This window comes from Pongo pygmaeus, chromosome 11 (genome assembly GCF_028885625.2).
Source record: "Pongo pygmaeus isolate AG05252 chromosome 11, NHGRI_mPonPyg2-v2.0_pri, whole genome shotgun sequence".
In the NCBI taxonomy this organism is placed as follows: Eukaryota; Metazoa; Chordata; class Mammalia; order Primates; family Hominidae; genus Pongo; species Pongo pygmaeus.
In genome coordinates, this window is record NC_072384.2 from 65,569,500 (window position 1) to 65,593,932 (window position 24,433).

At 35.3% G+C, this 24,433-nt stretch overlaps 1 protein-coding gene across 2 annotated transcripts in view; it reads right to left on the reverse strand.

The window, feature by feature from the left end:
• The window catches only part of SCN1A (sodium voltage-gated channel alpha subunit 1), a 142,484-nt gene that overhangs the window by 35,012 nt on the left and 83,039 nt on the right, over positions 1-24,433 (reverse strand). Inside the window, exons 10-18 of one of the 2 annotated variants that reach the window (XM_054478114.1) lie at positions 23,565-23,706; positions 22,708-22,914; positions 20,978-21,262; positions 19,624-20,004; positions 18,242-18,374; positions 17,193-17,431; positions 15,370-15,543; positions 13,700-14,056; positions 12,052-12,534 (exon numbers count right to left, since the gene is read on the reverse strand). In XM_054478114.1, the coding sequence (XP_054334089.1) occupies positions 12,052-12,534; positions 13,700-14,056; positions 15,370-15,543; positions 17,193-17,431; positions 18,242-18,374; positions 19,624-20,004; positions 20,978-21,262; positions 22,708-22,914; positions 23,565-23,706 (2,401 nt within the window). The remainder of the gene's footprint in view (positions 1-12,051; positions 12,535-13,699; positions 14,057-15,369; positions 15,544-17,192; positions 17,432-18,241; positions 18,375-19,623; positions 20,005-20,977; positions 21,263-22,707; positions 22,915-23,564; positions 23,707-24,433) is intronic. The other variant, XM_054478113.2, reaches the window with a different exon arrangement.

Genomic DNA, 24,433 nt, shown 5'->3' on the forward strand with positions numbered 1-24,433 from the left:
GGTTGAGGCTGCAGTGAGCTGTGGTTGTGCCACTGCACTCCAGCGTGGATGACAGAGTGAGGCCCTGTCTCAAAAAACAAACAAACAAACAAACAAACAACAAATAAATAAAAAGAAAAATCCTGTGATCATCTCTGACCAAGGAGAAACAAATAGCTGTTCCCACCTTAGAGACAAAGAAACCATCCACATATAGCTGGGCTTTTAATTTCGCTATTAGCTGTATATGAAATATTCAATTACTAAACATTTATTGAAAGGTACCATGTTCTGAGATTTGTGTTAAGTATCTGTCTCATGGATCTCCTTCATCAGCATAATGCATTATTTACCTGGGTTTTTGTTTTGTTTTCCTTTTCATGTGTTGCTTTTGTTTCTTCTTTTTTATTGGCCAAATTGAAAAGTAGAAATTACACTACCATTGTTTTGATATTAACTTATTTGATAACAATTAGGAGTAATATTTCTTGAGGTTTGTCTTCCAGTTATATTTTTTATGACTTGTCTCTTTTGACTATTATTTGTTTGTTTATTTGAGACAGGTCTCGTTCTGTCACCCAGGCTGGAGTGCAGTGATGCAGTCACAGCTCACTGCAGCCTCTACCTCCCAGGTTCAAGCAATTCTGCCTCAGCCTCCCAAGTAACTGGGACTACAGGTGCATGCCACAACACCCAGCTAATTTTTGTATTTTTTGTAGAGACAGCATCTGATCCTCAGGCTGGTCTTGAACTCCGGAGCTCAAGCAATTCACCCACCTTGGCCTCCCAAAGTGCTGTGACTACAGGAGTGAGCCACGGTGCCTGGTCTTTTGCCTATTTTTCTATTGGAGTATTAGTGTTCTTGTTTGATTGCAGTTGCTCTTTATACATAGAAAATCATTTGAATTTTCGTAACAAGGATTATTTGCCAAATGTATTTGTTTTCTGTGTCTGTGTAACAAATGAGCATGCACCCAGCATCTTAAAATAACATAATATTCACCAACTCACAGTTTCTGTAGGTTGGAAGTCTGGCACTGCCTAGCTGGATTCTCTGCTCAGGGTCTCATTGGGATGATGTCAAGGTGTTGGCTGGAAATCCAGTTCTTTTCCAGGGCTCAGGATCTTCTTCCAAGTTTACTGTCGTTGGCAGAGTTCATTTCTCATAATTATAAGACTGGGCTTCCTACTTTCCTGCTGGCTCATGGCCCAGAACCACTCTCAGCAACTAGAGGCCACCCATAGTCTCTGGCCACATGGCTGCTGTATGCAGTTTACAATATGGGTGTTTGCTTTTTTCTGGGCCAGGCAGAGCATATCTTTTCAGCTTCCTCTATGTGATAGCAGGAGAAATCACTGTGCATTTAAAGAGTTTGCCTGGCCTGATTAGGTCAGGCCCACCCAGCATCATCCCCCTTTTTGTCATAAATGTAATGTAATTAAAGGGTGATACCATATCCACAAGTTCCAACCGCACTCATGGAGTGGGGATTATACAAGGGCAAGTGTATTGAGATCATCTTAGAATTCTGCCTGATACACCAAAGTTTGTGTGTCTTACTGATTTTTTTTTCCTAAGAACCACAACCTGTTATACCAATATTGTCTGCTACATTGATAATTCACTATTTTTTCTCTTTATGTATATCTTCTTTCTTTTTTGTTCCTTTTCTAATTTCTCAAAGATATTTGTTAGGTTCTTTCATCCCTTCTTAATCATATTGGTAATATTAAGACATATTAATGACTACTTGGTCTTCTTACACAAATTTTGACATAAAATGCTCTTATTTTTGAAATAGCTATTTAGGTATTTTATTACTCTTTTATTCGATATTTGTTTAGGAGGAAATTTCTTAATTTTCAAATGGTTGGAATTCTTTCTATCAATTTATTATTAATTTCAGGCTTAACTACATTGTGACTGGATAACCCTATATGCCAGCTATTTTAAATTTATTGAGCTTTGCTTTGAACTCCAGTATATGGTTACTTTTATAGAAATATTCCATGAACCCTTGAAAATAAAAATTTTCTGTAAATATGTTTTTTGAGATAATATACAGTCATAATATATTTACTTTTGCTATTAATATTATCCAAATTCTAAATGTTGTCATCTATTTTTTAAAATATTTTACCATAGGCTAAAAAAGTTGTATTAAAACCTTCATAACCAGTATATTTGCATCAATATATTCTTATAGTGGTTGAGATAAAAGATGAAGTGGTCCAATTCTTTATTTGATTGGGATAATAACACTATTATTATTAAATACTCAAAAAGGGAAGGAAAAGCTCCTCTTCAGATGTGTAGGAAAAGTCCACCTCTATGTTAGCACATGAAATACGAATTCAGATAAAATACTAAAGAAATTCAATAACGGCAAAACTAAAATATTCTCAAATAAGTATTTTTACAGATTTAAAAATCAGTAAGGCCAATTAATTTTTCCTTTTTTGTTCTTAGATTGAAATTTAATTTCATTTTGAAATTTGCTATTCACTAATAAAGCAATTTGTTCTCACTGTTTTAGAGATTAATGGAATATTTCTCTTTTTTTTTTTTTTTTTTGAGACTGAGTCTTGCTCTGTCGCTTAGGCTGGAGTGCAGTGGCGTGATCTCAGATCACTGCAAGCTCCGCCTCCCGGGTTCGCGTCATTCTCCTGTCTTAGCCTCCCAAGTAGCTGGGACTACAGATGCCCACCACCGCGCCCAGCTAATTTTTTGTATTTTTAGTAGAGACGGGGTTTCACCGTGTTAGCCAGGGTGGTCTCGATCTCCTGACCTCGTGATTCGCCTGCCTCGGCCTCCCAGAATATTTCTTAAAATCCATTTTAATATTTATTAAACCATGAATCAACCTTAAATTTTACTAATTTCTAAATAGGCTAGTTCATTTGAGAATATGTATATTTTCACACATGAATCTTAATAGCTAAATTATACACTTATACACTGACTTGTATCATCCGTGTATTTTTGGCAGGCTGACTTAATATGTGAGCTGACAGAATGCAGAGACGACCACGTTGTATGTGAAGCATCCACTTTGCCTTGTACACCAGGGCATTCAATAACCACTTAATAACTACAACCCTGATGGTAAAAGCATTTTTCCTCCGCAGCGGATTTATGCAAATTTCTTGTTTTTTAAAAATGTTCTTTACTATAGCAAATGATTTTGACCTTGAGGGTAAGGCAAAACAAAGCAAGGCAAAGAAAACTTTCTTCAATATTCTCTGAGAGTAAGTGATTAAATGCTTTTTTTCTTGTTCTCTGACTTGATCCTACAATGTTTATGTTTTTATTTTTAAACTTGGTTTGTTATAGGGAGCTTATTTATAGAGTTTAGTAGGAGTTCAAATTATAATAAGTAATATAAATAAATCTGGAATTTAAGGGTCAAACGCATACTTAATATGTGGTCATGCGATGTCTATATATTTGTATATGTATATATGTGTGTACACGTATATATTTAATATATATATTTAACATACACATATATATTTAAATGTAACATATGAAGAATATTACCCAAAGTACTTATTTTTAAAGCTGGACAGGTACTATTTTAATGCTGGGTACTTTTACTATTGTGACACATGTATCTCCTAAGTCATGCTAAAATGAGGTTCTCTACCACCTCAGAAATATTAGTATTAATATTTCATTGTGTACGCTGTGCACTAGTAAATATTTCTGTTGTACACTATGCATATTAAAAATTAAAATGACCGCTATTAAAGACTCTCAACAAAGGAACAATATAATATCAATGGAAAAGACACTGTAATGAGACTCAACATTTCCACAGGGCAGCTAGAAAACTCAAATATTAACTCATTAATTCCCACATTATTCCCAGTTGATTTCTTCATCAAACTGTATGTTGAAAGGACAATCTTCAGTGATTCTTCATATTTATAAAATGTCAATTGTTTCTATTCTTTAGTCAAACACTTGCCCAGTATAAAAGTGAAAGTGGAGGAATATGGCTCTATACACTACTCTGAATTTTGCTTTCGATATGTCACACATAAACTTTTGTATCAATAATTAAATATAAGGGAACAAAAGCAACACATTTCAGACATATTCAGTCAATAGAAAATCATGGTAATACAAAAAAATTGGAAAGAAAACAAAAAAATTCTGAAAAATTGCATTTATAATCCCCAAGCTAGAAACCAAAATGCAAATCAAATGAGTAATTTTCATTGTTAAATTCATTTTGCCAAATTGAGCACAGAGTTTCTATAAAGTTATTTTGACATTGATTTTTAATGTTAAATTATAACATACTTAATAAGTGTCTACTGGGCAAATAAACTATATATCTATATAATGAAAGAGTTGAAAGTACTGCTGTTCTGAGGATCAGAGAAACTTGAGTTTGAATCATAGTCACTAGTTTTATGGACTTTAACCAATTATCCCGACCTCCTTAGGCTTTAGGTTTCTAATTTGTAAAATGGTTCTTACTTCACATCCTTGTTATAAGGACTGAACAAGATAACAAATAACGTTTGGCGTATGCTTATTTGATAAATGGTAACAATTTCCATCGCAGTATTGTGTTGTTTGTAATAGGTGTGATTATTGATATTTGAACTTTTTGACTACCAAAAATGTGCCAGGCATCAAAACTAGGACTTGAAAAATAAAATAGTGAACATAATAGACTCAGTATCTGCCCTCGTCGGTTCACAATCAGATGGAAGATACAGAGAAGCAATTGCCACACACTCTGATAGGAGTAGTATAGAGTATATTGAGAACACCACCTAGCTCAGTCTAGGAAGGACGGGGTAGAATAAAGTTACATTTGGGACAAGAAGGATGTGGTGGGTGAGGATGAGTCAGGTGAATCAGGATGGAGTAAGAGAGTATTCCTGTCAGAGAGAAAAGGTATAAAGATGAGAACTGATAAAGCATAGGGAATTCCATTGAATGAAAGATTAGTGTAACTGGGTGGGGAGGTGTGAGGTGTACTATTCCATGATACTGAAGGAGTCAGCGGTGGTCAGTTTTACAGGGACTTGTAGCCGTGTTAAGTAGTATAGACTCCATACTGTGAGCAATGGGCAACTCCTGAAAGGTTAGAGAGGACAGAACTGTTACGGGATTTGCATTTTAGAAAGACCATCTATTGTTTTGTCAAGACTACACTAGTGAGAGGAGACCCCGTTTGGAGGCTGTAGCAGTAAAACTGGAAGATGATGGAGGTCTGACACTGGGTAAAAGCCTTGGGGATGCAGAGAGGTGGACAAAGATAGGTAGCTTTGGCAGTCCCTAGTGATCAATTAGAAGTAATGGAGATAGTACTCTTGGGTTCCATGGATAGTACTCTTCACAGAGAGTAGTTGCCATCTCTTAGAGACTATGTGCTTAGGTTGGAGATTATTGTATGTTCCTTAACCCATATAACGTAAGATAAAAGTATTAAATGGAAAAATATCAGCAAAGCAACAAGTATATTTAAAATGCATATATATCAGTGATATAATTGGGAAAAAATGGAAATCTAGAAGTAACTGCCCATCACCTATTTATTAATTCATCTAATAAATATGTTGTATGTGCTGTGGACTTAAGGGAAGACAGGGTTAGTGTTTTTCCTGTTCTCAGACCTCATAAGCTAATGATGCATCATAGAAGTTCTTCCTAATGATTTGGAAGACTCTTCGAGCAGCTTTAAACTCAGAAGGGGATGCTCCTTAAGCACAACTATCACAGTCTGGGAGACTAAGTGCTCTCTAAGTAGAATTAGACCACCACAGGTCAGTGTGGGATGCAGAAGCAGATCAGCCTAAAGTGCAGGCCAGTACCAGAGGAACAGGACCTTTCAGGACTAAGCAGGAGGACTCTGAAACACTCCAGACTATGCCGTTAACCTATGCCCAATGTGCAGTGATTGGAAGTTAACACCAAATCTATAGTTGACACCTGTACCTAGTTCTTCAACAAATAGTATTATTTATTTCAGAACTATGCCAAAGAAAGTACATTTTCAGACACTATTAAGATTTAGTGTAGTAGTTAAGAGCGTGACTATGGAGCAGGCTATGGAGCAGACTGCCAGGACCAACCACTTACTATTTGTGTAACTTTGGCAAGTTTTCCTTTGTTTAAAATATGTTTATTTTTCTCATCTTAAGGCTGGAATAACAGTGTATCTTACGGCATGAAGACTGAATGAGACAATATATGCCCTCCAATAGTACTTTGTCCATGGCGAACATTTAAACAACAGCTGTTATTAACATAACTTGAATTACAGGGACTTAACTGACATTTTTACTCATTATTCTAGAGCTCACTCATCGCAAAAACAAGTGTATTTCTTTTATAATTACTTTAGTAATGTGCCTTTTTTGTTCCCAAAAGGTATAACTTTAATAACTCAATTTATTTAAAATTTTTATTTAAATGGAATTACAGTAGTAATTTTCTTGACATCACCTTACACTTTTGAACATTTTTAACTTCCAAATAGCTTTTAGATCTTCATAACATTTCTATAAGCATCATAGGACAGATATCTCATTTAATAAATTAGGAAACAGGATAATATAGATTTAGCGATTTGCTCATAGTAGAGTTAAGGCTTATAAGCTCTTAATCTAGTATCCATATAAATCAACCAAAATGCAAAAAATTATTGGGCAACTGTTATGCACCCAGCATTGTGGTAGGTGCTTCAGAGGATAGAAATGTTATAAAATACTATCCAAAACCAAAATAAATTTACTTTCTATTTGGGGAGATAAGATTTTGTATTGTCTTTTGCATAGTCTTGGTAGTTTTGCCCAGCCTTCAAAGCTCTCTCAGATCTGTCCAAGTCACCATTCTTTATTATTAATGTTCAATAAAAATTCATGTTTCTAGCTTATCATTATTCCTACTATGGCATGAGTCAAGAAATTTTCTGAGGTTTTAAAAACCAATTCCTCAAATTATTTGAATGTACTTTGAAGGTTGAAGTCTCTTAGGACTTAAAGAGAGGACGAAATGTGACTCATGCTATTCCCTTTCTTCTTTTGGAGACCAATAGAAGGAAGATGTAGAAAAAACAGCCCTTAGTTTGCTCTGGAATGGAGGATAGTTAGATGTGAGTTCACCACAGATGTAAGAGGCAAAATAAATGTGAGGTGCCAGTTCACCATATCTCTTCATACCAGTCTATTCTTGCTTCCTAGAAACCAAGACTCCTTACCTACATCTCATCCTCAGCTCCTGTGATTTACGCCCCAGGAATTCCAAACTACTAATTGTCTCCAAATACATCCTCTTGCTTCCTGTCTTTAGGTTTCTGCATGTTTGTATTTCCTGATTGGAATGCCCCTTAGAAAAGTAATTTTCTTAAATATTTTAAGGAGCTTACCAATATCAAGAATGTAATCAAAACAATTTAAAAATAAACAGAAAATATAAAATGTATCACCATCCCCAGATAAACTTATAAAACAATTTATTACAGAGGACAAAAGGCAAACAACAAAAAAAGACAAGTAGTGGAATATGTTAGCAGGAGTAATTCTTGTAAGAAAACTTACTGGAACAGTGTGGAATGCAACTGGTAATAATAATAATGATGATTTATCAAATATTCTATATTAGGAACTGTGCTAAGTACTTCACATTTATTATCTCATTTAATACTCTGCCCCAGAAATGCAGTCAGTAACATTATGCACATTTTTGAGATGAGGAAACTGATTATTAGATAGGTAAAGTCACACAGTAAGAGGCTAAAATGAAAATTATATAACCCAGTATCTGGCTCCAGGGCATAACCATTTACCAACTTTATAACTGTGGCCTCACATGTCTAAAAACAAATATTTAGTGTATGAATAATAAACAGTGGGCACTTGTAATTTTAACACAAGGCATTAATATAATTTTGGAGGTATAATAATGATGCATTGTAGATAAGTCATTACTGGAATTCAGGAATGGAAACAATAACATGTTCAAATGAAACTAGTCTAATAGAGGCCATGAAAGGTAACATTTTTGCATCAGTAACATATGTCTCAATATGAAAATTCATACTTAAAGGTTGAAAGTCATACATACACACACACACACACACACACACACACACACACACACACAGATGCTCCTCAACTTACGATGGAGCTAACTCATGATAAACCCATTATAAAGTCGAATCATTAAGTCAAACCATTGTAAGTCAGGGTCCAACTGTAAATACACACACAGAGAGAGAGAGAGAGAAAATCATTCCTTATAGGTTATTAGTATACTCCTTTATCTAGTCTCCCTGGCATATGATAACTGATAAATAAATGAAAATAGGCAAAAAGAATAAAGGCTAAAACAAAAACAACCAAAATGATGAGATTAATATACTACAGGCAGCATTCCTAATGTAGAACAAAGACTCTCCATCTATTGGGGCATCTGCTGTCAGCTTAATTCCTCTAAAAGCAGAATATCTCATAATTTGTGCCTTACTTTGATGAACAGAATACAGTATGAGACTGATGAAGCAATGAGGGCAAACAATATTGTGTGGGTTTATTTCTGACCAAGAAGAAAGGAATTGTGAAGTAAAAGTGCCAGGAAATTTGATACAATATGGTAATCTGTGAAAGAATATAAAAAGAAAGCCAGATTCAAAAATGAATAAAAGAAATTGAAATGTATCATTAGGGGATAAATAGAAGTTTCAGTATTTAATTACAAAATTTCATCTGGATGAGATACAACTGCATTTCAACAGCAATTCATGTGGAAAAGATGAGAGATTATTACTTTCTTAGAAGGGTGGTGTAAAGTGACAAGGTAACATGGCTAACAAAAACAAAAGCAACAAAATCTAATTCAAGTGAATCTTGAATCTAGAGAAAAAATTGGTCCAAAATAATTGGAATTAAAATGACAATCTCAAGTATGCTCTAATCAGAGAAAGTATTTATGAGAGCCCTTCAAAAGGGTTTTATTAAGAAGAGTTGAATGAGCTGGAAAAGTTTGATCTGAGTGTCTACTTTGTACCAAAGATGTTTAAGTAGGTCACCACATAAAAGGAGAGACATGCACGCATATAAGTAGCTATCCTAAAATATGATAGTACTTTGTAAGATGCATGAGTCAAGAAGATGCATTATTTATTACTATGCTCTATGTCTTATATCTCTGGGAACCAAAAAAGAAAGCAATCTGTTCTGCCTAAGGTTGGGAAGGCTTCGTTACCACTACCTTCAAAAAGCTGAAACAGTCTTTCTGAAGCTTAAGAACTCCTGGACTTCAGACACTGTGCCCATGAACCAAGTGGGTGCATTCTAATTAGACAAGCAACACATTAAAGTTCAGCACAGGTGGCAAAAGCTTCATTTACCAGGACTTCTCCCTCTGATTGAAATGTGCTTTAACGTTATTCTATTCTATTTCATTGGCTGGGTGCAGTAGCTCACACCTGTAATCCCAGCACTTTGGGAGGCCGAGGGGGGCGGATCACTATTTCATTAAAATTAAAAAACAAACAAACAAAAAAAACAAAAAAAGTGGAGTATTAAAGGGATTTCTCAAGTCTAACTAAACTATGACTCACAATTTGAGAAGCACCACATTAAATTATCTCTAAAGTTTCTATTACCCTAACATTTAAAATTTCAATTAATGCAATGTTCCAAGATATAAAATACCACAAAGTAGAAAGAAACAGAACTACCTCTAGTGCTTCAGTGGATAGTTGCTTTATAAAAGGTTAGTGTTTCTTTTAGCCTTGATCAATATACAAAAACAATAAGAGTATGAATCATGTCAGATTTTTACAGAAAATGTATATCTTATGGATGGTCTTTGTAAAATAGTCTTTTTCCTTTTTAATATAATATAGCATATGGTAGCCATTAGGCCTCATCAAATGCTAAATGTAGGTCTAAAGATTCAAGACAAAGGAAGCTAGACTAGACTATTACTAAATTTATTTTAACAGAAGTTCAGAATCAATTTTATAAATATAAAGACAACAATTTTTCAAAAAATTGGCCTTCATCTGATTCCGTAGGAAAACTCAAATAAACAAAGTCTGAACTGACATAATATCCAAATTAAAATTCTGTAAAAAAGTCCACAATATTTGCTAAAAACAGTCTATTTTTTTTTTGTCCTGAATCTATTTCTATAGACATGGAAATGTGACAGTATCTATCTACTATTACATCTCTGCACTGTATTTCTTTCCCTTCTCTCATCAAACAAATCTGAATTAACTAAGCAGCTCTAATGCTAGAGTCAAGGCAGCTGCTTCCAGCTCCAATATTAGCCCCCTACTCCTAAAAGTGGAGGTTGACCTAGATTATTCAGAGACTCATTATAAATACTTGAAGCATCTTTTAAGGGATATAGTCACTAAATCAAAAGAATGTCACATACCTGTGGTATATTCCATGGACAACTATCAAAATGCAATGGACATGATGATATCTAATAGAATTGTATCTCTAATAAAATGTCTTTAATGTATTCAATCCTTTAAAATATTTAGACTATACAGCCTAAAAGATGGGCACCCTGCTGTTTTTGAGATTTCCAAACACTAAATGGGAAGTAAAGGTGCTTTGTCCTAGACTCCTTGTTAATTATCTTATATATCCATTAGACTTTTAACTTAATATTTTAAAGTAGGTTGCTATGGATTAAGTTTTGTCTCCACAAAATTCATATGCTGAAGCTCTAACCCTCAATATGACTGTATTTGGGGATAGGGCCTGAAGGTGGTGATAAAGGTTAAATGAGGTCATACAGGTTGGACTTTATTCTGATAGGGCTGGTGCACTTATAAGAAGAAGAATAGACACCAGAGTTCTCTCTCTTTCCATGTACATGCATTGAGGACAGGCCATGTGAGGACGCAGCAAGGAGGTGGCTGTCTGCAACCCAAGGAGTGAGCCCTCACTAGACATTGACGCTGCTGGTATCTTGATCTTGGACTTTCCAGTTTCTGGACTATGAGAAAATAAATTTTGGTTGTTTAAGCCACCCAGTTATGGTATAGTGTTATGGCAGTCCAAACAGGCTAATGCATAGGGCGGTGTAATTTTAGTTGAAGGAGCTACAAGAATATTTCTTGTTGTTAAGTTCTCTTCAATGTACATGAGCCAATGTGATGCAAAAAACAATAAACAGAACTTGTAAACAAGGGCTCTAAGTTCAACTCTCGGCACTCCCCCCACTAGTTATGTGACCTAATGCTCCCTAAGCTAATTTTCTTATCTGAAAAGTTAACATAATAACACATTTCTTTCCAGGTTATTGTAAGGATTAAATCTGATGATGTTTGTCTATTTGTTGGATCGTTCATTCATTCATCTAACAAATATCCATTACTAAGGATGAGAAAACTCACACATATACTATATTACCCTTTAATTTATCAATCATTTCCGAGTTAAATCTTTTGTTCCTCAGTGAAATAAAATTTTACATGATGTCAAAAAATCTATATGGAAAATATATAATAATAAATACAGGCAAAATAATGCATGTATTGTAAATGTTCCTCAATTTACAATGAGGTTAGCTCCTGATAAACTCATTGTGAGTTGAAAATATTGTACATCAGAACTTATTTAATACACCTAATTACCAAACTTTATAGCTTATAGCTTACCCTAGTCTACTTTAAACATGCTCAGGACATTTAGATTAGCCTACAGTTGGGCAAAATCATCTAAAGGAAAGCATGATTTATAATAAACTGTTGGATAACTCAGGTAATTTCCTGAATACAGTACACTGTACGGTAAATATTGGTTGTTTATCCTTGTAATCACGTGGTTGACTGGGAGCTGCAGCTTGCTGCCCCTGCCCAGCATAATGAGGGTATATTGTACCACAAATTGCTAGCCTGGGAAAAGATCAAAATGCAAAATTTAAAGCAGGGTTTCTAGTGAATGGCTATTGCTTTTGTATTATCATAAAGTAAAAAAAAAATCTTAAGTCAAAACATCATTAAGCTGAAGATCATCTGTATGTGTGTTTATGTATATATGTATATGTATTCATACCTTCCCACACCTATAGAATCTTACCTCTTTGCTTTCTTCCAGATCCGATTCACTACTAAAGTCTTCCGTGTTTAAATTTTCAAAGTCAGATTCTCCTACAGCAATTGGTACAGTCACAGTAAGACTAGGATTGTTTATGAATGACATGTAATCACTTTCATCAATAATGTATTTTTCAACACTGCTGCCAGTTCCTATACCACTTGTAGTTCCATTTACATCTTTAAGATAGTCAAGATCTTTCCCAATTTCTGTTGTATGATTGGACATACAACTGTTTTTCTTGTTGTTTAGATCATCAAGTGGCTTAATTTCATCTAAAATCTTTTGTTTCCTAACGAAGGACTGTTGAATAAATTCATATATTTTTCTTTTCACATAAGCTACTCCTTTGTGCATCCTATCCACAGCAATTTGGAGATTATTCATTTCATTATCATCATCAGTGGCTGCAAGGTTGTCTGCACTAAATGAGCTCAGAAGCAAGGCCAGAAAGAGATTCAGGACCTTAAAAACAACAAAAACATGATTACAATTTTACACCGATGTAGGGAAGAGCAGATTACAGTCACTTATTCTTTTAAATGTGGAAGAAACTCTAAGTTCTAAAACTTGATGAGAAGGAAACACCACAGCATAGTGATTAGAAGATGGGTGATCTGAATTTGTGACTGGCTCAATAGCACATCCTTGGACAAAGACATGATTTCTATTGCTCTCAAGTTCTCCCATTCGTAAAGTGAAATTGAATGAGCTAATCTAAGGTTTTGTTAACTCTAAAATTGTATGAGTAAAAGAAAACAGATTTATATGTGTACTATACGAGAATTCTTAAAAATCACTAATGTTTCCAAGTATGCATTTAAATGCATTCTATAATTTTTTGATAAACAAAGATATTAAATTGGATGTCAATTGAAAAATAACCATTATGACTCAGAATGAAGATTAGGCGCTTAACATAGGCATTGACACTTGTTTTCTTAATCTGTTATATTTCTCATACTTCATTGTTGACTAAGTAGAGCTGTTTATGAATAATCTCTCATATTTCCATGAGACTGGCACATGAATGTACATACCTTTAGAATATTTTATATATTACTATACTATAAACAGTAACACTCCAAATTTAAGAGAGAGAAAGATTGATCAGTTAGTCCATTAGGGTAATCTCAGGCATCATTAGCCATTCGAGAACTGACGAACTCAGGTTGGCTAGTGCATCTGCCATATGACATAGAGTGATTGAATATCATATGCTGCAATGGGGTAAAGAAATGGCACAAGCATTACGAACTCTTAAAGACACCACTTTTTAGTCCTAGTCTGGATGGTAATTTTGCACTTTCTCTCTACTTTTTTTAGACTTCTCTCTTCCTTGGCTCTGAATTTATAAAATGGTCCCAGCACATCCTTTTAGGCTCATCTTCAGTATGATACTCTATTGTAATTCACATTAAAAAATGTGATAAAGTGACTGACAAAATAGAATTTGGTATAAAAAATTCAGGGGCACTGCTGTATTGCTGTGTTGTTAAAGTGATAATATATCCAAGGTAATGGATTTTAAACCAGTAATCATAGTTTGTTTTTCTTTTTGACAGAACAGTCAGCATTACATTATACTCTTAATGTATTTCCAAAATGCATATCTTAAGTGGGTACATACCACTAGGTTTCCAATCACCATGACCATCATGAAGACAGTAAGGCACATGGCTTGACCAGCAACCTCCATACAGTCCCACATGGTTTCTATCCACTCCCCACACAGCACGCGGAACACGATCAGGAAGGAGTGGAAGAAGTCATTCATGTGCCAGCGTGGGAGTTGACAATCACTGGCGATCTTGCAGACACAATCTTTGTAGCTTTTACCAAAGAGCTGCATGCCGACCACGGCAAAAATGAAGACGATGATAGCCAAGACAAGGGTTAAATTTCCCAGAGCCCCCACGGAATTGCCGATGATCTTTATTAGCATATTTAATGTTGGCCAAGATTTTGCCAACTTGAAAACTCGCAGCTGGAAAATGAAAGATTAATATATATTTGTATGATTCTTAAAAGCATTATATGTGTTGAGCTTTACCTAGAAATGGTAATTAGAATTCAATATCTTACAATATCTGATCTGCCCTAACCCTCTCAGGCTCATGGCTAATTTTTGGACTCCCTAGGAAAAGCTGGATTTTCCATATTTTAACCATGTAGATCATTTTATATGATGGTGAATTATTTTTCTTTCCTTTTCTTTTTTCTTTTGTCACCCAGGCGGGAGTGCAGAGGAGTGATCTCGGCTCACTGCAACCTCTGCCTCCCAGGTTAAAGTGATCCTCCTGCCCCAGCCTCCCAAGTAGCTGGGACTACAGGCACGTGCCACCACACCTGGTTAAATATATATATAGTGGAGATGGAGTTTCACCATGTTGGCCAGGCTGGTCTCGAACTCCTGACCTCAAGTGATCCAACTGCCTCAGTCTCCCGAAATGCTAGGATTACAGGCATGAGCCACCAAGCCAGGCCTCTTATAGTGAATTTTTAATGAGTACTTGGAATCCAACTGTTCTTAATTTGTTTTATAAAGGTGATTCTAAGGCCGGACATTATAATATTAACATCTGAATCTGAAATATCTCTGCTGAAAGATATTAATTTGCCAATAGTGTGCAAAGTAACATCATACTGAGCCCTGATTATAAGTAGAGAAAAGTGTTCATTATTCATTAATGCTCCTTAAGGGTATTCATGTAGTTACATGCACCTGCATTGAAAAACTTGGAATATTTCCTATGATTCTACAATTATTTTCCTGACTTGTAAGGATATATGTGTGAATTAATGGGCATGCTTAGTCATCCTACAGACTTTCTCTCCTTTGACTCTTGCAAGATGCATATTTTCCAGAGACAGAATTAGAAAAAGTTTCTGCATGCACATCTTACATCTGATTTTCATCCACTGCTACAAAGGGCTATATATATTTTCAAGTTACTATTAAAAGGTGATGCATTTTCATTAAAAATATTTTCTTAGGTCTAGAAATTTAACTGTAGTAGTCTCTAGAAGCAATACTTAGTGAAAATAGCAACTGAGTAATACGTTAACCTTTATGTAACTATGTTCTTTGAAATAAAGGTTTTCGTAAATAATTGAGAATTTTTTTCCACGTAGGAAAAGTTTTTGACAATGCAAATGTTACAGAAAAACTTACAATGCTAATGGTTGTGTGGCAAAAAAACTATGACATTGCTGTGCAAGAACCCTGATTGTTAGAAAGGTTTTTGAATTTGGTGCTTTTTTTTTTTTTTTTTTTTTTTTTTTTTTTTTTTTTTTTACCAATCGAAATGAACGGAGAACAGATAATCCTTCCACATTGGCGAGTCCAAGTTCTACCAGGCTAAGCGTCACAATAAAACCATCAAAGATATTCCAGCCTTCTTGGAAATAATAGTAAGGGTCCATGGCAATAATTTTCAGAAACATTTCTGCTGTAAAGATCCCAGTGAAAACCTAAGATCAAAACAAAATTAATCTAATTCCACCAGATAATGATAACATACATGACATAAGATTTGCTCTTAGAACATAATGCTTATGCTATTTTCCCACAATGATTCTATTACTTACTTAAATTTGTATGGCAATTTGTAGTTGATGAAAGACTCTCATATACATTATTTAATTTTATCCTTGTGGAAACGCTAAGTAGATAATATACAATTATTACTTTACAGATAAGGAAACTAAGATCTTCAGATGGGTGAGATGACTTGCTTGATATCATACAGCAAGAAAATGCCAAAACTAGGATTTGAGTACAAGTCATCTTTTTTTTTTTTTTTTTTTTTTTTTTTTTTTTTTTTTTTTTTTGAGACGGAGTGTCAGTCTGTCGCCCAGGCTGGAGTGCAGTGGCGCAATCTCGGCTCACTGCAAGCTCCGCCTCCCGGGTTCACGCCATTCTCCTGCCTCAGCCTCCTGAGTAGCTGGGACTACAGGCTCCTGCCACCACGCCCGGCTTATTTTTTGTATTTTTCGTAGAAACGGGGTTTCACCGTGTTAGCCAGGATGGTCTCGGTCTCCTGACCTCGTGATCCGTCCGCCTCGGCCTCCCAAAGTGCTGGGATTACAGGCGTGAGCCACTGCGCCCAGCCCAAGTCGTCTATATTTAACAGTGCTCTTTCCATTATACCAAACTACCTTTTTCTCCAGACTTTATATAACACAAGTACTGACAACATTTTGCCCATGAGCACTTTTATTTATCTATGAGCTTATTCCTATTTCCCTCAAATCAGAGTTATACATTCTTATCTGTTATTATACTAGGTGCATTACTATTGTCATTGTTTGTTATGCACATGAAAAAATAAATTTACTTCTGTAGTATAAATAGTAGAACTTCAAAAACATAACTAATAAAGTGCAGGTTGTTATGCATGATGCTTTTGCTTTCTACCATCAAAAATCCTAAACTTCAAATATTACAGGAAATGTATACATTACTTTAGATAGCTCTTTCCTTCAGCAAATAAAAGCTAATATTCCTAAGTTAAGTTGACTGGCAAACACTTTAATAATTTATGTTTTTGAAGCACAAAAAGGAAAAATTAAGTGGCAACTTTCACCAAAAATGACCTTCGTAATCATATAACACACAAAATGTACTGGAGGTTTTCAGTAGTTCATGGTTTTGATATAGAATAGATGGATAAACAATACATGTACTACTTAGATCCTGGAAGAAGAAAAGCTGGAGACATTTTTGAGTTGTTAAATTATTTCTTGCAATGATGGTGACTAAGAAGGATAAAAGAGATCCACAATTTTATTTTAGTCTTCTACAGTAAGGGAAATTGTAATAATATCTCAAAAAGTATGTTCTTAATATGAGCTACTTCTGGATCTTGGAAAGTTATAAATATTGCTGTTGACTTTTCAAGTAGTGCTGTAGGCCTATGCCTTTCTCAGTTTTTGTGAGCACATTAAGGGTCATTATTTTTGGCAAAAAGTAGAGTATAGCCAGCTAAATATAATTGTGATTTTGTGGGGGCCAGGAAGCATGAAGGGTGGTTGAAAGACTGCTATACACAATTAAATATAAACAGTTTCTCAAGCAGAAAATTTGAAGACTAAACACATTTACCTTCCAATATGCTTACCAAGTTTCCTACTGTAAGCACATTATTGAAATGGTCTGTCATTGGATAGTGCTCCATGGCCATGAAAAGAGTATTTAAGACAATACAGATGGTGATAGCCAGGTCAACAAATGGGTCCATCACGACCAGGTTGACAACATGTTTCACTTTTAACCAATATGGAGAACAGTCCCAGATTAAGAATATGTTGGAAAATTTATACCAACAGGGTGGGCATTTCTGCCTGGATTCTTCAAGTTCTAGATTAAGAAAAAAAAAAAAGAACCACCAAAAGGTGTATTTTATACACACACATTTATTTCATATCCACTAAACTTATTTTCAGTAATCAGCACATTTTTGTTACAGTGACAACCATTTTTGTACTTGTTAAAAAAATTAGTTTACTCTAAACCTCCCAAAGATATTTCATCAGACACACACATAGAGCCCAGGTAACGATGGGTAGTTTTTTGTCTTATACACTGACATTGTGGCTCAGTGCTTGACCTCAAGTTAAATGAGTGGTCTTTCATGTGACGTCTCAATGGGAACATGGTTTGGGGTGGTGTAGATATTGTGTGTGCAACCCTATGTGAGTGACTCTACATTGTCAACCTCAGACTATGAGAGCTAGAATAGGGATTGATGTGAGCCAAGAATCATCTTTTTAGCTCCTTTTTATTTTGTGAAAATGACCTGCTCTTCCTCTACAATCTTGAGAGTACTTAGGATGAGGCTGAAAAGGGCTGTACTGCTGAAGTCTTAAACTAATGGAACAAAAAGAGGGTCACTATGACTAATGAGATTAGAAACCCCTAACAGAAATGCTTTGTTCTGCATTTTCAAAGAGTTGCTACACGGTTAGGAAAACATTCTTAGTCCCAGTATCACTCATTTTAAAATAAATTGTTAAGGCTTCTAGAATATCTGAGTAGATATAAGAAATAACAGCTCTTGAATTAGACTTACTGTCTTTTCATTAGAATGCACAACTCACAGATATATTTGTTTGAAATGAGACAATATAAGTTTGGTGAAAGGAAACGAAAATGGAATTTGTTACCAACCTTCTACTGTATTTGTTAGAATGCTGGCTATACTCATTGCTCGTTGCCTTTGGGAAGGATCTTCTAGAAAGTCCATGGAAATGTGGAAAGAACTTGACCTTCTCTTTCTCATTTCAGTTTCAGTGGTTGTTCCCTGTAAAAAAAAATGCTAATGCATTAAACAATTAATTTGAGCAATATGACAAGCAAACAACCAAATGGTGACACAGTGAATTTCATGAAACACATGCATCATGCACTTTCATATTCAATTGGTGATGGCAGATATTTCTGACTTATTGTATCATTAGCCTGGAATGTTCAAACTGTTAACCATTTAGACATACAGCAAAAACCAAGATTTTAACTTCCTGATTTCATAATTTTATAAAATATGAAATAATTTTAATATAGTTGATAAAACTCTTAAGAGATATATTTAACAGTTATTACCCTTATTTCTGAACTAATAATAAAAGCCTAGTAACTTAAAAGTCCTACAAGTGATCAAGGCACTTGATTTTTGAGAAGGTAACTATTTAATTTTAAGGAAGTATAAATGATTGCAATACACTTAGCTGCCATCTTATTTTCTGGACACAAGATGTAGATGGTCATTGACAACACAAACTCTATGTTAAAAAGAACACACACATGCTGCATGGACAACAGTTTCATCCAGGGTACCAAAGCAATAAGTCATCTAATTCTGACTTAGTCATGCCTCCTCATGCTGATATATTTCCAAGTGAGTAAACAGTGTAAGAAGAGGCAGCATCTGTTTAGAAATTCCTCATCTGTGTATACATCCACAAACACATAACATACCTTTGTACACAGACAATTATTTTATCTGTCTGTATTAATAATGTATTTGTGTCTCTTCATTTAGATTAATTTTGAGAAGACCTATATCAGCACTTTTTAGTAAGAAAAATATGAGTACTAGGAGTATTAAGGTAACAATGAAGCTATCTACTTAAGCACAGTGTTTTTGAAAATCTAAACTAAAGCAGAGATATTGAAGAATCCATTGGAAAGATTTATTATACACCCTTGACCCTTAAACATAGAATCATTCATTTACTTATACCACAGCCTTAGAGAATGTCCTGCTCTCTAAATTCAGTGTGGGTATATAGCAAATCCTCCAACTGGAGGCAGTAATTATTGTGTCTAATCAATCCTTAGCACTTTTAATAAGTAAATGCATTCAGGTTTGTGCAGGAGACTGCTAAGGTTTTAAGCTTTAGTTGGTTAGTCTATTAAAGATATTACAAGATGCAGGTGCATTCACAGCATGACCAACCAGGAATCATTCTCAAGGTTGCCGTTCTGTAGAAACACTGGCTGGCGCAGCAATAGTGGGCCAGCCATGCCTGAACTATTTAAAACTTCCTTACATTGTCATCAGTAGCTGGCTTATCTATTATCACCTCTGGCAGAAGCTGTCCAACAGGCGATGTAGGAACTGAAGGTCCACCAACCAAGGAAACCACACCATTGCAATCCACAGTGCTGTGCATCTTCCCATTCGCTGGAAACACTGCCAGCATCCGGGATGACCTACTGGTCTGACTCAGGTTGCTGTTGCGTCTCTCTCCATGTCGTCGGGGCACAAACAAGGAATCTCTACGGCTCTCGTTATCCTCAAAGGTACTGTGCTCATCATCTGCGAAGTCGTTCTCAGATCCCACATCCTTTGCTCGCCCTCTAAAGCTGAAAAGGCTTGTTCTGCTATTTCGCCTTGGTGAAAATAGGGAGCCACGGATGCTCAGCAAAGACTAGAAGTTTGAAAGAGCAAACCAATAAAGTCATATTAATATGGCCCTTTGAATGTGATTTCATTTTGCAAGATTAGGTAGAAGGAGATTTCAGCATTCATAACAGAATATGGTTCATTCCTTTTGATTATCATTCTCATGTTATGTGCATTCACATTAAATTACCTTGATAAAAGAAGGTTTCTAGCCCTTGGGATTAAAGAATGAGGAGATAGATTACAACCTTAACATATTGAAACACACACACACACGCGGAACCACCATTTCTCAAGTTCAAAGGGAAACATCCTCAGAATATGGCAATGGACGTGGTAAACATTCAGTGAACACTGGCACCATGACCTTAACAAGGCCACCTTGCTTTTTATGGATCTTGTCTTTCAAAAACTTTCAACACTCCTCATGATTTACTTTAGTCCACCTTTCTAAAATCACTTTAATTATTATTTCTTTTTCACCTATAAGGCATCGTATTGTTGGAACTTGAAGTTCATACTTCTGAAATTCAGAGTCATGTGCCTTTTGATCAAGTGTACCATGACTAATATTTTCAGAAGCATGCATGGTGACTTATAAAGAAGTTAGGAGGAAAAACAACATAAAATCATAAAATAACCTAAGGACATTCCTGATCAACTATCCTCACTTCCACATTTTTTTTTTCTTAAAAGTGCTGAGGATCAAAAAGATTAAATGTCATTAGTTGTAGACAAATATCAGCAGACAGTATCAGAATGACAATCCAGTTCTCCTGACTGTCAATTTGGTGTTATCTTAACTACACCGAGCTGTAGACTTACATATCTGTGGAGTAAAGTTTTTGCATAACTATGTGAAGAAGGGATGGGTTTAAATATAACACAACAGTGGTCGATTCAGTTGATAAAAATTCCTGAGTCCATTTTCTAATTCTCCCCCTCTCTCCCATGTTTTAATTTTCAACCGTGCATCAGTAAACTCAACAGTGCCATACCTGGTGTGGGGAAGAGTACCTCTTTTCATATGTCAATCGGTTCCCTTCAATGGAGAAGCGAAAACCTTTCCTCCTGATGCTGTCCTCAGATTCAGATTTTTGGAATTCATCCTCATCTTTCTCTTCCCCACCAGACTGCTCTTTCTGTTTTCTTTTCTTCCTCCGATTTCTTCTTTCCTTAGCACTCTTGGAACTCAACTTAGAGGCTTCAGATGAGCTGTCTGAGAGCCTGCCTGCTGCACTGGGCTCTCTGGAATGTTCTGAGGCAGTTGCCGTTGCTGCCTGCTATATTGAAGAGAAATAGTTTTAACATAGCACCTGAAAAGACTGTATCTTTCTTTGAAAGGGCTGAAGTATTTGCATGGCTTTTAAAAAATATATTGAACTGACTGAAGATCATCTCACAGAGAAGATTCTCTGCAAGCATAAGAGATTTTTTTTTTCTTTCCACCTAATGAAGGCTTTCAGAGATAATTTGGTTTTCTCCATGGTAACATTTATTATGTCTGTGTTAATGCCCCACAGACCACACATTCAAAAATATCCATCATGTATCAACAAGAAAATAAATTCATTAGTTTTTGGGATTTGATTTACTTTCAAAATTGGTATTTAATTAGTGTTGTTTTCTTTTCTCTGAAAAAGAAACTGGAGTATGGAAGAAAAGCTGATGAGTTTAAGGCAGGGGAATGGGATAAGGACCTGAGGTCCTTTCTCTAGTTATTGAAATTGGATTGTCCAATACCCTCAAAATATTATTAATCCTATTTATGGACAGTTACAAAATCCCTTTCTCACCCATCCACAATATCCAGAAGAATGGGGAAGGAAGAATCAATAGTTTCTGCTGAGCAAGATAAGACATCCAGTTCTCCAAAAACTGTCCCCACCATCTTCAAATCAGTACTGGTTCTTAAGGAGCACATGGGCATGGAATAAAACAATGCTTTTTGATTATAGCTTGTACTGGTACTAAGTTGACACTTTTTTATTATTATCATTGTTCCCAGGGTAACCTTGATAAATTAATTACTCTTGCATATAAATTAATATTTCTGAAACAACTTTCTTCTTTAGTAAAGACAATAAGTTTGTATGCTAAACAGAAAGATGAGAGAGATAGGAGAGGCATTTTATGATTTATCACACTGTGAGGACTAACACTTCACTATAAAAACAAGTAATCCTTTTTAGATGGTCAGTCTCTGTAAGATTGGTAACATTCATATGTCTATTGGATGCTGCTATATCAGAGATCGTTATATTATTTGATCACTTCCTTATAAAGGTAATAAAGCAACCACGTTAAAAGCCAACATATTTTTAGTTAAAGAAAAAAGGAGACTATGTTTAAGAACTGGAGGAGCAACTCTTCATATGATAACCAATAATTTCTTGTTCTAAGAAAAGATGATTTTCTCCTAATGCCAGTTTACTCATTGAATAAAAGTCTGTCACTTGAAAATACCCCAAAATAACATTTTCCCTTTACTTTGAGAATCTTAAGGTGATTAAAATAGCATGAGAGAGTTCTATTGTGATTATTATTATACACATCTCAAAATAAACAAAATAATTAAACTAAATAAAAGTAAGTGGATGATCAAAATATAGAAATCATTATTAATTCCTCATATCACCACCTGCCCTTAGGTACTCACTTTCTCTTCAATATTATTGTAACAATCAGAACAATAAAAGGTCAGTGCCATAAGACAGGGCAGCTTTACCTGAGCTGCCTCCTGTTGCTTTCTAAGCTGTTCGATCATCTGCTGAAATTCGGCCTCTTTCTGTTCTGCTTCTTCCAAGGTGGCCTGATTCTGTTCCTCGTAGGCCATGGCCACCACAGCCAGGATCAAATTTATTAGGTAGAATGAGCCCAAGAAAATGACCAACACAAAAAATATCATGTACGTTTTCCCAGCAGCACGTAATGTCTGCAAACAAAAATATCAGAATTATTTCTCAATATTATTTCACTAAGTGGTGGCTTCAACTTTCAGTTTACTTGTGTGTCTAGCAAAACTCAGATAAAATAGTAATTATGTTGGTCATAGCACCCTGTACTTTTTTTTTATTGTTTCTTTATCTTCAGCTTCTTCCTTCTCTCCTAGCTTATGCATTCACACTATGATTTCTAGGGGAGAATTTTTGTATTCACCAAGAATGAAACAGTCAATAAAATGCCATGGAGTCCTCCATTAAAGACCTGAGCCTTAAGGAAAGTCAAGGAAGAGACCAAAGTTATCTTTCTATATCTGCTTCTTCATTTTCATTACTTCCCACCTGAGGGATAATATTTGAGGGGGTAGATAGGGCTGAAGGGAGAATGTGCCTTCTGTTTAGGACAATCTGTGTCTGAGAAGGGTCGGGAACAGCTTTTCAGCCAAGAAGAAATGGGAGAGAATTGCAATCCTTGCCATCACTCTGCTCAATATGTGTTATAATCAATAGGATAGAGGAACTCAAGTCTCGTTTCAAGTTCTGCTCTTTCTACTATATTATCCTCCAGTTTTAATTTCATAACTCAATTGGTTTTCTTGTATACTTTTACTTAAATGGAGAGTGTGGCTCTTTAGTTTCTCACCAGTTGATAAAGATTTTCCCAGAAGTCCTGAGTCATTAGTCGAAACAAGGACAAAAAAGCCCAACTGAAGGTATCAAAGCTTGTGTAGCCATAATTGGGATTTCTACCAGCTTTCACACACATATATCCCTCTGGACATTGGCTGCAAGTGGGATAAAAGAAAGTATTACAAGTCGTTCTGCTGCCTTTTTACTCTGATACTATGCTATAATATTGCCTAGTCAGAAAGATTTGGTATTTCAAAATAAAAGTTTGATAAATAAGTAACTAATCTATTTCCCAACTTTTGACTGCATATAGTCTTATTAGCTACTTGGTGTCATCATTAAAATATGGTGCAGCGTTTCTAATAAATAATTTTTGTTGATAATTTGCATTTTCAACATCTCCATTTCATTTTTACTACTATGGAGTCTCCAGAGTTTATAGCTCAATATACTTATCTAAAAGAAACAACATTGTTATTATTATATACTCCTAGAAAAGTAGGAACAGGATTACTCCTCTTTTTGTATTTTTGCTGTTATATACAGTAGATGTTTAATAGATATATTTCTCTTTTTTTATACTTTTATTTGAAGTTCAGGGGTATGTACATGTACAGGTTTGTTATATAGGTAAATGTGTGTCACGAGGGTTTGTTGTGTAGATTATTTCATCACTGAGGTATTAAGCCTAGTACCCACTAGTTATTTTTCCTGATCCCCTCCCTCTTCCCACCTTCCACACTCTGGTAGGCCCTAGTGTGTGTTGTTCCCTATATGTGTCCATGTGTTCTCATCATTTAGCTCCCACTTATAAGTGAGGACATGTGGTACTTAGTTTTCTGTTCCTGCAATAGTTTGCTAAGGATAATGGCCTCCAGTTCT